The sequence below is a fragment of the Triticum dicoccoides genome, chromosome 3B (assembly GCF_002162155.2).
Source record: "Triticum dicoccoides isolate Atlit2015 ecotype Zavitan chromosome 3B, WEW_v2.0, whole genome shotgun sequence".
In the NCBI taxonomy this organism is placed as follows: Eukaryota; Viridiplantae; Streptophyta; class Magnoliopsida; order Poales; family Poaceae; genus Triticum; species Triticum dicoccoides.
This window is the reverse complement of record NC_041385.1, coordinates 3,654,791-3,667,955: the sequence shown is the minus strand read 5'-3', so window position 1 is coordinate 3,667,955 and position 13,165 is coordinate 3,654,791. Positions and strand designations below refer to the sequence as shown.

The 13,165-nt window shown below is 43.8% G+C and overlaps 2 protein-coding genes and 1 non-coding gene across 3 annotated transcripts; 2 read left to right on the top strand and 1 right to left on the bottom strand.

Moving 5' to 3' along the window:
- Nucleotides 1–357: 357 nt before the first annotated feature.
- LOC119274256 (deoxynucleoside triphosphate triphosphohydrolase SAMHD1 homolog) lies at nt 358–7,514 on the top strand. The gene is made up of 19 exons (XM_037554926.1): nt 358–640; nt 2,541–2,578; nt 2,676–2,698; nt 3,134–3,240; nt 3,337–3,388; nt 3,456–3,540; nt 3,732–3,822; nt 4,094–4,132; nt 4,216–4,283; nt 4,384–4,446; nt 5,131–5,186; nt 5,296–5,369; nt 5,863–5,955; nt 6,044–6,145; nt 6,251–6,331; nt 6,429–6,520; nt 6,637–6,652; nt 6,744–6,854; nt 6,944–7,514. The coding sequence occupies exons 1-19, from the start codon at nt 461–463 to the stop codon at nt 7,046–7,048; spliced, it is 1,476 nt and encodes a 491-aa protein (XP_037410823.1). The 5' UTR covers nt 358–460; the 3' UTR covers nt 7,049–7,514.
- A 1,691-nt stretch (nt 7,515–9,205) lies between these two features.
- Nucleotides 9,206–9,290, top strand: TRNAY-GUA. The gene is given in 2 exon segments: nt 9,206–9,242; nt 9,255–9,290. It is a non-coding gene; the product is annotated as a tRNA-Tyr (tRNA).
- A 364-nt stretch (nt 9,291–9,654) lies between these two features.
- LOC119280396 (3-isopropylmalate dehydrogenase 2, chloroplastic-like) lies at nt 9,655–12,670 on the bottom strand. Its single transcript, XM_037561256.1, has 11 exons — nt 12,445–12,670; nt 12,216–12,345; nt 11,998–12,109; nt 11,632–11,707; nt 11,419–11,507; nt 11,090–11,176; nt 10,791–10,907; nt 10,596–10,703; nt 10,439–10,492; nt 10,163–10,315; nt 9,655–9,957 (listed from the first exon to the last, which is right to left on the bottom strand). The coding sequence occupies exons 1-11, from the start codon at nt 12,656–12,658 to the stop codon at nt 9,895–9,897; spliced, it is 1,203 nt and encodes a 400-aa protein (XP_037417153.1). The 5' UTR covers nt 12,659–12,670; the 3' UTR covers nt 9,655–9,894.
- Nucleotides 12,671–13,165: the final 495 nt, after the last annotated feature.

The following is a 13,165-nucleotide window of genomic DNA, read 5'->3' as shown; positions in this document are numbered from 1 at the left end:
ATTCATAACCTACAACAGGATGTAGCACATTATGAAGAAATGGAATATTCTTGGCGTTACGCCTAGGGTAGGCACTCCCTTGGGAGTCTATGCCGGTGCGTTCCCTCCCGTGCGACGGCGTCACGTCTCTTCACGCCAGTCCAACCGCTGACACGTGGGGCCAGACCCGCGTTCCAGCCAGCGCGGTGCTTCTAATCTAGCCTCAACCCTAATGTGAACCTTCCATTTACGAATTAAAAATCCCCATTACGTTCTTAGCGGTTTCCACTCCCTCCCAATCTCTCGCCAGCGTGACTGCTACTTTTAATCAATCCTCTTTGCAGTTTGCTTTTGTGCCTCCCCCTCCATCCCCTCCAACCCCACAACCACAACCAAACCAAACGCACGACGCCCACCTGTCTCCTCCCGCACGCACGCCTCGAACCTTCCCCAGGCCGCGGAGGAAGGGAAGGGAGGAGCGATGGGCGAGTACTGCGCCCCGGCGGCGGCGGCGGAGGCGGAGGGGGAGCGGCCGGTCGCGGTGTCCGTGCTGCCGCTGCCCCCGGTGGCGGCGGCGGGCAGGTACCTGTACGGCGACTACGACCGCTGCTCCACCAAGCAGGTCTTCGACAACCTCCACGGCAACATCTCCCTCGACCCCGTGCGTGAGCGATTCGATTCCATTGCTTCCCCTTATCCTCTCCTCCGCTCTCCTTCCTCCTGCTTGTTTTGTTCCCTTGCGGCGGCTCGGCTGGCTGTGTTATCGTGGGATTGGTTGCTTGGGTGCGGCTTCGGTCCGTCGGTCTCGGGTTGGTTGGTTGGCGATTCGATTCGATTCGTTTCGGGCCTTCATCGCGGCGCTCGCTCGATCCTCCGCTACCGCGCCGCATTGCTTCCCCACCCCACAATCTCTGCCCGCGCGCGGTCCGAGTTTTTTTTTTTCCGACGAGTATGCGTTTCCTTATGTCTGTTTGTCATCGTCGGCCGCTGCGATTCAGTCCGATTTCAGTCTCGTGGAAATGGGGACCAATCCATGTGCTGAGAGTTCGTTTCCTTGTGCTCCACGACGGGACCAAACAGCAACGACAGCGCAAGTCCCCGTCCAGCAGATTATCTCCCCCCAATGCATTACCAGTATCTGCGCTGTTTTTCCTCTTCAGATTTTGGGCTGTATGTTTATGTTGTTGTGGCGTATCAACTGCTTCTTACTAGCTCCGCATGTGCCGTTCCGTTTTAAAATTCGGTGGCTGCGCCATGTGCCCGACAGTTTTTAAAATTCGGTGGACCTTTTCCACGCTTGCTTGTGCTAATGTATGACCTGTTTCTGTTTCCTCCACCGGAGAATGAGAATATTGTTGTCGCCTGACCTGACCTGATCTGAGGTCAACCTTGAGAGCGATGGGTACTATTATAAATGGTTATTATGGGATTCATAATTAATAAACGTATTATGCTTTCATTGGCCGGTTTATTATCTATTATTAGTGCTTGGGCTGTAACGTGCGTCCACAAGTAAATGGAACAGTTTAGCAATGCACCAGAAGGACAGTTTCAGCATCTCACTTCATGGCTATTTTTGGCTTGGCCACTCTCTGTGCTTTATTGTACCGCACTACAGTTACCACTGTCTGGTGTAGCTGCTGCTCTGCTTATGGCAATTCGTAACGTCCCTACTAATGTGGTTGATCTATTGATCACGACTGGTTTGTACTTAAGGTTATATGTACTGGGCCCCTTTTACTTTCCACCATGGATAGTAGCAATCTGCATCCTGTTTTAACATTTCAGCATTCTGAATTCGAATAACTCAGTTCTGAGCACTGGTATCCGATGGCACTAGCACTCGTCTATTTTCAGTGCTACAAATTAACATGATTTGATACTGCATATATGGATTTAAGTTATGCTGGGTCCCTTTTACTAGGTCGTGTTTAAGTTATGCTGGGTCCCTTTTACTTTCCACCATGGGCAGTAGTAATCTGCAGACTGTTTTAGCATTTCAGTATCCTGAGTTTGAATAACTCAGTTCTGATGGCACTAGCATTGGACCATCTTCAGTCTTGCAACCAATTAACAGGATCTCATGCTGCATATATGTATATTCCTTTTATTTAAACTTAAATGTGTTCAACCATTGAGGATTCTGTGGGGAGTTCTCTGTGTACTACAGTATTTAATGATCATTCATAACTGCCCTTGTCTTCTTGCTGTTGGCCAAGTGGTTTTCCATTTTAAGCTTCAGTGCTCTGCATGCGTTGCAAGTACAACCTACACCTGCTGTTTCTTTTCATGAATAAATAGTTGCTTTATGTTACTTGGATGCGCGGTCAGTCATCAGTGAGTATACAGTGATCACACTAGTCGTCTATTTCATATATATGGAAAAATAGTTCAACTTTTACTACTACTTTTCTGTATGTCTACTGAGAAATAGAAGCTTTAGATAATTTCTACTCCCAACTATTCATCATCTGTAATAAGAGTCACTTTCTCTGATAATTTCTGTTCCTTTAGCTATTCACTTTTCTTCAATAATAACAATTACTTCCTCTGATGTGCAGTTGGCCCGTGAATTTGTCGATACAGAGGAATTTCAGAGGTGACTTGAGTTTTCCCAAATTATTGCTGCACATTTCCCTATTTAACTTTCTAGATGGCCTAATTATGTTTTCATTTCATTGCATCATTTTATCCAGGTTGCGGGATCTGAAACAGCTTGGTGAGTTTTCTTCCCTTGCTAGAGAAACCATATTGGCAACTTTGCCTTCTATCTTGCTGGGAGTGTCAGAAATCTAAATGGAGTCCCATATCCTATGTTTTTTTTGTGTGCTAGTGAATAGTGAAAGTGCATTGCTACTTCAATTTTGTCAGGCAACTGTGGACTTCTTTGTGCAACAGTGTTTACTGTATACTCCCTCCGTCTCGATTTACTTGTCGCGGAAATGGATCTATCTAGATGTATTTTAGTTCTAGATGCATCCATTTCTATCCATTTCTGTGACGAGTAATTCCGGACGGAGGGAGTATGATTTAGATTATCTTGAAAAAAAAATCTAAAATGAAGAGTGCTGTGAGCTTCTTTTATGGGTAATCCAACTCTGATGAAATTTACAGTTCATTGATGTTTGTGTGACATGCTCTGTATGCTTTTCAGGCCTTACATATCTGGTGTTTCCCGGGGCTGTCCACACACGTTTTGAACATTCCTTAGGTGTTTATAGACTTGCTGGGGAGGCTATGAACAATCTTCAGAAGTACCAGGTTTGTACCATGGAGCACTGTCTTGACTGATATATACTGGCAAGTGACAGTTTACTTAGTAATGCAGAAGCTTATGCATTTTTTTTCACTCAACAGGGAAACGAGCTTGGCATTGACCGCATTGATGTTCAAACTGTGAAACTTGCAGGTTGGTGTTCTCAACCGTGGCTCAACAAGTTTTGCTTGTTAATGATCTTTGTGATAATTCTGTTCAGGTCTCTTACATGACATTGGACATGGTCCCTTCAGTCATCTGTTTGAGCATGAGTTTCTTCCTCGTGTTCATCCAGGATCAACATGGTGATTCTCTTTTCCAACTACAGCATTTTGTTTTAGTTGTCAAGGTGCCACGCGTGTGAGCATATTAACATTGCATGGTTAATGATTATTCATCCACTTATCCGTGTTTCCATATGCCTGTTAATCTGTTAAAGTCTTCTGGAGATTTTGGTTTAACATTTTAATAAATAAAATCTCATTTGCTTATTCAGGTCCCATGAACATATGTCTGCACTGCTTCTGGACAGCATTGTCGATAAACACGCAATAGATATTGAACCTGATTATCTGAAAGTTATCAAGGTAAACTGCATTTCATATAAGAACTTGTGGTGGCACCAACTTAGTTATCATTCCAATTTTGAAGCGATCTTATGGGTCATACAGAATTCAGTAAATTGTGCAATCTGCCATCTCTAGGTAGTACTGTTATAAAAAAAATGAAATGAAAAACCTGGAGTAGTCGGGCATGATGTTCATTTGTAGGGTATCCTGCATAGCTTGTAATAGTACAGCACAGTGTGTTGTTCTAAATTATTAAATTCATACCCTGCTCCTTCAAAAATATCTGCAGGAAATGATAGTTGCAAGCTCTGACGTCTCCACAGCAGAAGTATGTATATTGTTCTCTCCTACTATTGTAATCACCCATTTCGATTGAAATAGATTGATTAAATGTTGATTGGTTCTTCACAGGGTGTGAAGGAGAAGCGTTTCCTTTACGACATTGTTGCTAACGGGCGCAATGGTATAGATGTTGACAAGTAAGGGCCTTCTTTGTATCGTGCTTCCAAATTTCGTCCATAAGTCTACCATTGTCTCTACCATCATCTGGTTATGGCATAACCTAGAGTAATGATGCAGGTTCGACTACATTGACCGTGATTGCAGAGCATGTGGTATTGGGAGCAATTTCCAGCACTGGAGGTATATTTTGCCATCAAACGTGCCAACTTTCTTTTGCCCGATTGCCCCTATGACCTTGTTGAGAATATGAACACATGCATTCCAAGATCTGCACTGTTGGGCAAACTGACAATGCCAAATAATTACGTAGATACGCAATGTTAACATAATTGAAGATATGATTATGATGATGAAAGAATGTCGGATACACTGTTGGCAACATTTATGTCCTGACAAGAATGCCAATGATTTTGTGATCATGAGCATTTAGGGAGAACTTGTCCATCAGCATATCTTTGGCTAGACGTTGATCTATTAGAAGATAATAAAATACGGACAAGTAACGTGGAAAACTTAGACCCTGTTCTCTCATGATGTTTAACTTTCCCTTTGATAAGATAGCGCTGTCTTGGTATTGCTTTTCAGTAGGTAAAAGAGCGTTTTCATATAATTAGCTGGTTCATACAGGGCCTTCTAAGATCAAACAGACATTATCTTTTCAAGCTTTAATGTGAGACATGCACTAATCATTGTGGCTGAACATTTGAAATAGTTGCGCTGTGAAGGTGTTAGATTTGCGACTTGCCACCAAACTCAAGCTAATTGCTGTCTTGTCTTCTTTGGGGAAATTCACTTGAGGTCTTTTTAACATTTATCACCATGATAATTATCATACCATGTGGTTCATTGCCATTTTTCATGCAGGCTTTTAGAAGGTATGCGAGTGATGGGCGATGAAATATGCTACCCTGCCAAAGACTGTAGGTCTAGTATATAACATTCATCTATTTCAACTTGACCCATTGCCATTGTTTTCTTTTTCTGTAAGTATCTAATACGTGACTTGGTATACTCCACTTGGAATTACAGATCTGAGCATCCATAAATTGTTCACAACACGTGCTGATCTGCATCGGACTGTCTATACCCATGCCAAAGTAAAGGTACACGTTCTTTATACTCAGGGTTTTCCAACTCCAGCACATTATTGCCTTATTTACATTACAACATATCATGGTTACATCAAGAGAACCCATAAGTCCATATGACTGTATTACATTACACTGAGACTTCCCGTCAACAGTGTTAACTGTTCTCATAACAGGGTATTGTAGATGATCATCATAGTAGGGTATTTAGAATTTTAGATGAAGTTCTCGTGTTTAAATAAAAATGGTTATGCTGTCGTGATCTCGTTTTTGGATGTCCTAAGTTGCTTCACCAATTTATACTGCTAAATGTTTATGCATAAGAAATCTGCACTCCTGTAATATATTGCCTTCTTGTTTTTGTATGTCCTTTAAGTTGCATCACCAATTATAATGTTAGCTACTATGCCTGCAAAAACACATTGCCAGTTCCAGTTATCTGCAGTCTCATGTGCATTGCTTTCTTTCTCTATAAATGGAACTGTTTCTAACAGTCTTCAATCGCTAGGCTGTTGAACTGATGCTTGTGGATGCGCTTGTTGAAGCGAATGAATACCTGGGAATATCTTTGCATGCCGATGATCCAGAGGACTTTTGGAAGGTTTGGTGTCAGATAATGTTATTTTTGTTACGTTGATGTTTCTTTTGTTGGTCTATCCCTCTTACTTGCACAACTCGGGGATTTCCAGTTGGATGACACAATCGTGAAAAGCATCGAAACTGCTCCCAACGATGAACTGAAGAAAGCAAAGGAAATCATTCAGCGTATTCGCCGGAGAGAGCTCTACAAGGTAGCAGTTCCTTTCAGTTTAATACTTGCATAACCTGCAGCATCTCATTTTATGTTGTGGTCTTGCATATGTATTTTGATTCAGTTAAATTCTTTTGAGTTGCAGTTCTGCAATCAATATTCTGTTCCAAAGGATAAACTGGACCATTTCAAGAATATAACTGCACAAGACATAGTTTGCTCACAGGTTCATACCGTCTTCACACATTTGAGTTGGTTCTACTATCTGACCTCTCTGAAACTAACTATAGAAGTTACTTGTCTCTAACCTTCCATGCCTTCAGATAACTTCAAAGGTGCTGCTGAAGGAGGAAGACGTGGCGGTCAGCAATGTCAAGATTGACTTGACACGTGGGAAGGACAACCCGCTCGAAAGGTTTTTGAATGCCTGAACACCCATGAGTCCCACCCTGTTATTTATCTTCCAAGTTCTGCTTCTAACTAGTCGCCCTCTTTTTTCTTTTTAAACGCATAATGGCGGCCATTCCACAGCATCAAGTTCTTCAAGGTATCTATGATCATCTTCACATGTAGGATATGTATGGTGGTTATCATATTATGCCTTGGCATTGGTCTAAGTAGCAGTGTTGTGATGCCAGGATTTCGGATGCCAAGAGAAGTTCCCGATAACGGACGAGCGCGTGAGCCACCTGCTGCCCGTGTGCAACCAGGACAGGATCGTGAGGGTGTACGCCAAGAAGCCGGAGCTGGTGAGTGAAGAAGAAACCATGCGACTAGCAGCATACGTTCACTAGCTTTGCATTGCGATTGAATAACCTGAAAACCTTTGTGTTCGCAGGTGGAGGCGGTGTCGGAGGCGTTTGAGAACCTGCAGCTGAGGATGTACGGGGAGAAGACGCAGGTGCATGGCACGCCCACCAAGAAGAAGCGCAGGTTCAACTAGCTCAAGTCTAGCTGCGGCATACCACAGGCAGGCAGGCAGAGTAGGAAACGAAACAAACGACATATGGAGGGTGGACATATATATATATACATATATACTTACTAGTAGAGTCAGTTGGTTTTAGCTAGGAAAGTCAGTCAGTCTGCGTAGGGAAGTTAAAGGGAAGGACGACACACGCACTCACTGTTGAAGTGAATTGTACAGTTTTGATGCACGGAAACGGGGGAAATTTTACCGTCGGCGGCATATCTAGTGTAGGTACTGACTGACACACAGGATGGCTGCCGGGTGCATGCATGGTGCCTTGTGATTTGGCCATGCACTCCCTCCCCCGTATCCTCCGTCTGCTTACCTTACCACCTAGGAGTATTACCTATATCTATATGGATGATGATGATGATGATGACACTGCTACCAGTTACGGAATGGTGAATATATATCACACACATAGAATCCCTTTGCATGATGATCGAGAGGCTTCTTTTTGGCTCTGTTTGAATTTGAAAGAAATTTGCGTGTCAGTCTGTACAAAGTTCCATCTCACCCCTCCAATTCTCCTTTCGAGGTTTGAGGGTAATTTATAATATACACCACACACCGTCCGTGGACGGCGGCGAAAGGGCTAGTCCGCAGATACGGATGCAGTAGCCGGTCATGCAACGTTATCCGCAAACATTTCAAACAGACCACCTCGTAGGCGTGGCTGCCCTGTTGTGGAAGGGCGTCCCTCCAGCTGTGGAAGGTCTGGCGGGCGGCTGCCTGTCTTGAGCATCAATGTCGGCTGATGCATGCTTTTGACCGGCATGAATGCAGCGTGGGAAGTGGCGCGTGCATTGGACGAAAAGCCCAGGAGAGTCAGGAAAAAGTTTTGTGGTGGGTCAGGTTAGTCTGACGCGGGCATGGCAGCAGTGCGGACGGCCGCAAAGCCCCCATCCCCTAGTTTGTCTCCGGTTTGCGGGGCAAACACGTCCGGGCGGGCCAACATTGAGGCCCAATGTATTTAGTCTGATGATTTGTTGTTGCGTTTATTTGCACATGTGGCAAACTTTACTACCCTGTGGATGTAATCTGTGTAATACTCGTAATATTCCTGCGTAAATTGCTTGTTTAGTTACCGCGGTTTGATTTCCACGGTACACTAATGGACCGAACGTTCTGTCAACCATTGACAGGCCATAATAACCATGGGCCACATACAGGTCGTAGTAACCATGTGCCACATACGGGTCATAAGAACCTCGAGCCACAAACGGGCAAAAAAACAACATGGGCCACAAATGGGTTGAGTAATGTTGTACATCAAAAGGCCTAAAACACAACATGAGCCACAAATAGACTAAAAGCACAAGGACCTGCCAATGGTCCCAAACACATAACGGATCGTTAACAGGCCGAAAGCCATCTAAGACAAACCACATCCATAATGGGTCGTCAATGGGCTGAAAGTTACTACGGGCTAGAAACAACCCAAAGGATCCACGTGCCTTTAATGAGCCGAATGAACAACACTGGCCCTTTTCAAAAGTTCAACACAAAATGGCCTTAATATGAAAATATTTTACAAAATGACCCTCTTTTGCATGACGCCCAGGGCTAGGGCGTCGTGCTAAAGAGCATAACGCCCCGGTCTTCTAACTTCACTGAAAATTCTATCATTTGGATCGGATCATTATTCATCCCGACATGGAATTTGAAGCTTCATATGGCATAGGTGTTTAGGTTCCCTAACAAAATTCAAGACATGTAATTGCAAATATTCAATCATTGAAAACTTGCCACTGTCACTGCCCCTTTGAGATGCCGAGCTTCTTTTTTTCTTCAGTTTGAATTTGGTGAAGGAATTTTGGTCATTCTGATTATACGTTGATGTGTATCCTCTGCCGTGCAACAACGTATCATTTATGTGCTGTCTCTTGGGCTGTTTTGTAGAGAAACCATGTATGTTGTATGTTGCTACTATTATGAATGAATACATGGTTCTTCTAAAATAAAAGGGAAGGATCGGGCCAAGTTCAACTCCTTGCTCTATTACGAATGAATACATGGTTCTTCTAAAAAAAAAAGAAGTTGAACTCCTTGCTAGAGCAGTTCCACGGGGTTGGTCAAGTGCTTTAAACTATAAGTATACATAACTTTACGTAAGCAAGTAATCACAAGCCGACTTTAGCTCAGTTGGTAGAGCGGAGGACTGTAGTGTTGCAGATTAATCCTTAGGTCGCTGGTTCGAATCCGGCAAGTCGGAGTACGCTTTTTTATTTTTACTTTTTTTGTTGCTAAATTCAATTCCGGATTTGTTATCTATCCTCTTTTTTTGGGAGAATTTAGTTATCTACTCATCACTGTTCTGCTAATAAATGGTCCTGGTATCGACACATCTTCCAAAAATGATGCTCAGTATATATTTTTGTGTGTGGCAGCTCTCATCAATGAGAAATAATTATGTCTCTTCTAACTCACACACCGTTGGATTTTACGTGAAGATTCGTGGTTTTTTTTTTTGGTTAATCAAATCAAATAGTGTAGGAGTTGGATGAGACTTTGTTAGTTCTCATCTAGACGAGAAATAGCAAATCCAATATAATTTTTTGACTTGTCAAAATAACTCCTTTTCAGCCAGGTAAAAGGGGACCGACTCCCATTTTTATTCATCATTATGGGGTAAAAAATTCAATCGATAAAAGAAAAAGAAAGGTGCGACACACATCTGCTCAATTCCCACTACAAAAAAAATAATCAAAATCACACTTCGACCGGATCAAATCTATCTATGCGGGCTTTCGACCATCACACATCACAGGCTTCTTTCTACCCTGGGATCACTGATCAATCGATGCCCCCCGGTTGGTTTACTTCTGCGACTCCAGAGCCTTCAAGACCTCCTCACCCATTCGCTTACATCCGACCAACGTCTGCAACCAACAGAAGAACAACATGACTACATAAGTTTCGTAAAAAAGAAGAAGGAAATGTGGGATGTCGAAAGCAGTGGTTGGTAATATGGACTATCAGTAGACCCGGGCGGTTGAGAACTACAGACTTGCAAAGTAAACGAAGGTTTTATTATTTGTCGGCAGCTACTGGGCGGTTGCTAATGCTGCACAAACTAAATCTTACCGTTCCAGGAGAATATATGTCCCCTGTTCGGAACCCATTGTCCAACGTCTCCGTAACCGCGGTTTCGATTCTCTTGGCAGCAGTTTCAGCACCGAGGCCATATTTCAGTAGCATTGCGGCACTGAGAATTGTAGCCAAGGGGTTTGCCTTGTCCTGCACTCAACATATAGGAGGAATCAGAATTTCAAACAGAGTCGCACATTAAAAGCTAATTGGGTTGTTGCCTTGTTCTGCACACAAAAGATGCTCTGTAAGTAGAGATATATATCAACCAACCTGCCCAGCAATGTCAGGGGCAGAGCCATGGATAGGTTCGAATAGGCCCGGTCCCTGCAAAGAAAAACAAGATCCTTCAGTGCCTTCTTCTAGCATTCTCAGCAGAACAAGATCCTTAATGTGGTCTAGAAAACAGTAAAGGGCCTCCCTCTATTACCGATTCGCCAACACTAGCAGATGGGAGCATTCCAATGCTTCCTGTGATCATGGATGCTTCGTCCGACAATATGTCACCAAAAATATTGTTCGTCACAATTGTGTCGAACTGTCGCGATGCAGATAATTTACTAGGTCAGCACATTCTCATACTGCTTAACTCAGCATGAAATAAGTTGCATACAAAGAAACAAACCTGTTTAGGGTTCCTAACAAGCTGCATTGAAGCATTATCAACATACATGTGTGAGAGCTCAACGTCAGGGAATTCAGAAGCTATTGCAGTTACCCGCTTCCTCCAAAGCATAGATGCCTAAAATAAAAATAATAGGGCAAAATGCTATATTAGCCATGTGCGAAATAAAATACACATAACTCTAAGCTTAAATTCTCAGGAGGATTCAAGCATCAGCAAAATGATAGGTCATAGTTGTTTATCCAACAAGATGTCCAAGATAGTTGTAGAAACATTAAATATCATAGTGTCTAATATACCTCAAGCACATTCGCTTTGTCTACAGAGCATAGTTTCCCTCCTCTCTTTCGAGCAACCTCAAATGCAACACGTGCAATACGATCAATCTGGAGACAGAGCCATTCAAACAATTAGCTCTTAACTAATGCATTATTCAGAAAAAATGGTATCAAACAAATTGTTCTTAATTTAATTACACATACTTTAAGAAAACACATCCTGACATAATAGAGGAAAGAAACAGTGAAATAAAACGGTCAGCAGGCATGCTTATGCCTTGGTGGACAGCAAGGACTATCACCCAGTTTATCAGGGGGGTGGCTGAAATGTCTGAGGAATAGTGCATCACCTCAGAAACTGAATATATTTCAGTGTTGAAGCCAATTTCCTCTCCCATGTCATTGGTACCAAAACCCCTAGGTTGTCCGAAGTAAATCCCTGCCACGCAGAGCAGTAGAAATTTCAAGTTTCATCAGAATGCCACATGGAAATGCATAAATCAGCAAGAAAAGAGGGGCAACCAGTAACCATCCATGTATCATCATAATTTAGTCAGCAATACCTCCAGTAAGCTCTCTGACAACCATGATGTCAACTCCTTCAGCCACCTCTTTCTTCAAAGTAGATGCATCTACTAACTACAAAAGTGTAAGGTCAGATAGGGAAGTAATTACACAGAACATCACTATTTTTAAGCGAATTAAACAAGTCCATCCATCCCAAATCCTGCAGCTAAGGCTACATTTGCTAGTATTTTTCTGTTTAGTTAAACTATGTACCGCTACGACAGATTACATCGGGGACGCAGGAGCCACTCTGATGCCTTGGATGCAACTAGCAAACTAGAGTACAAAAGGCAGTGCTGTCGAGTAAAGCATAGCGCTTATGTGAAATGCACTGAAACTGAAACAGGGATAGGGATATATACCTGCGGCAACACTGTGGCTGGCCGCAGATTGGCAAACACGCCAAGCCCGGCACGGATGTTGAGCAGCCCGGTCTCGGGCTTGAGATGCTTCTCATTGCTGTCCCACTTATACCTGCAACCAACCGCAGCAATCAACATCCAATTACTTACTGAAACTGAAAGTCACAGGTGCACATCACGACTTCTGAACAAATTACTGCCAGATCGTTTCCACTCACCCTCCTATCGCGCCGAGCAGGATGGCGTCGGAGGCCTGCGCCGCCGCGAGCGTCTCGTCCGGGAGCGGCACCCCGACGGCGTCCAGCGCCGCGCCGCCCATCAGCATCTCCCGGAAGCGGAGCTCGACGCCTGCCGCCGCAAGCAAACAAATTGGGGTCACCCATCTAGCTAGCTGCTAGCACTCGGAGCTCAAAAGTAATGGAAGGCGTAAGGTTCGGCTAAGCTTGCCTTCCTTGGCGCCGGCGGCGGAGAGGACGTCCTTGGCGACGGCGACCACCTCCGGGCCGATGCCGTCGCCCGGGAGCAGCGTAATGATGTAGCTCCGGGCCGCGGCCGAGCAGCGGAAGGTCGCCGTCGCATGCCGCGGCCGCGCCGCCGCGACGGCGCTCCGCCGGCCGGAAAAGCTTAGGGTTTTGAGCGGAGCAGCTTGGAGCTGAGTCATCGTCGTGCTTGGGTCGGCCTGGCGTCGTCGTCTAATGGGCCTCGGCTGGATGTGATATAAATCCTGTCGATGGAGTTGGGCCCAAGTTTAGCTCCAGGATTTGTCTGTTTGATTTAAAAAGGTTTGAACGCTAACAAAATAAGATTCTATCCCTAAAGAAAGAGATTCAAAAGGTTTGCGTGTATTTTTTGAAAGAAGGGATTATTTAAATGATTTTTTCACATGTGAGTTGTTCCATTTGTAATATTTTTCTTTTGAGGGGATCAATTTGTAATATTTAATCACACAATTCCATTTTCTTAAGATTGATTTGCCGCGCTTACACTTTAGAAGATAATTTTAGGGGCGGGCTCTAGCGATTTCTATCATCAAACAAATTAAATGATGTAGGATTCAAGTGTATTTTTTCCCTAAGATTCCTCTGGATAGAATCTATCAGACTCTGGCCCTGTTTGGTTTAGCTTTTATCGATGGATTCCGCTACCGCGCAGCAGAATCTGAACCAAA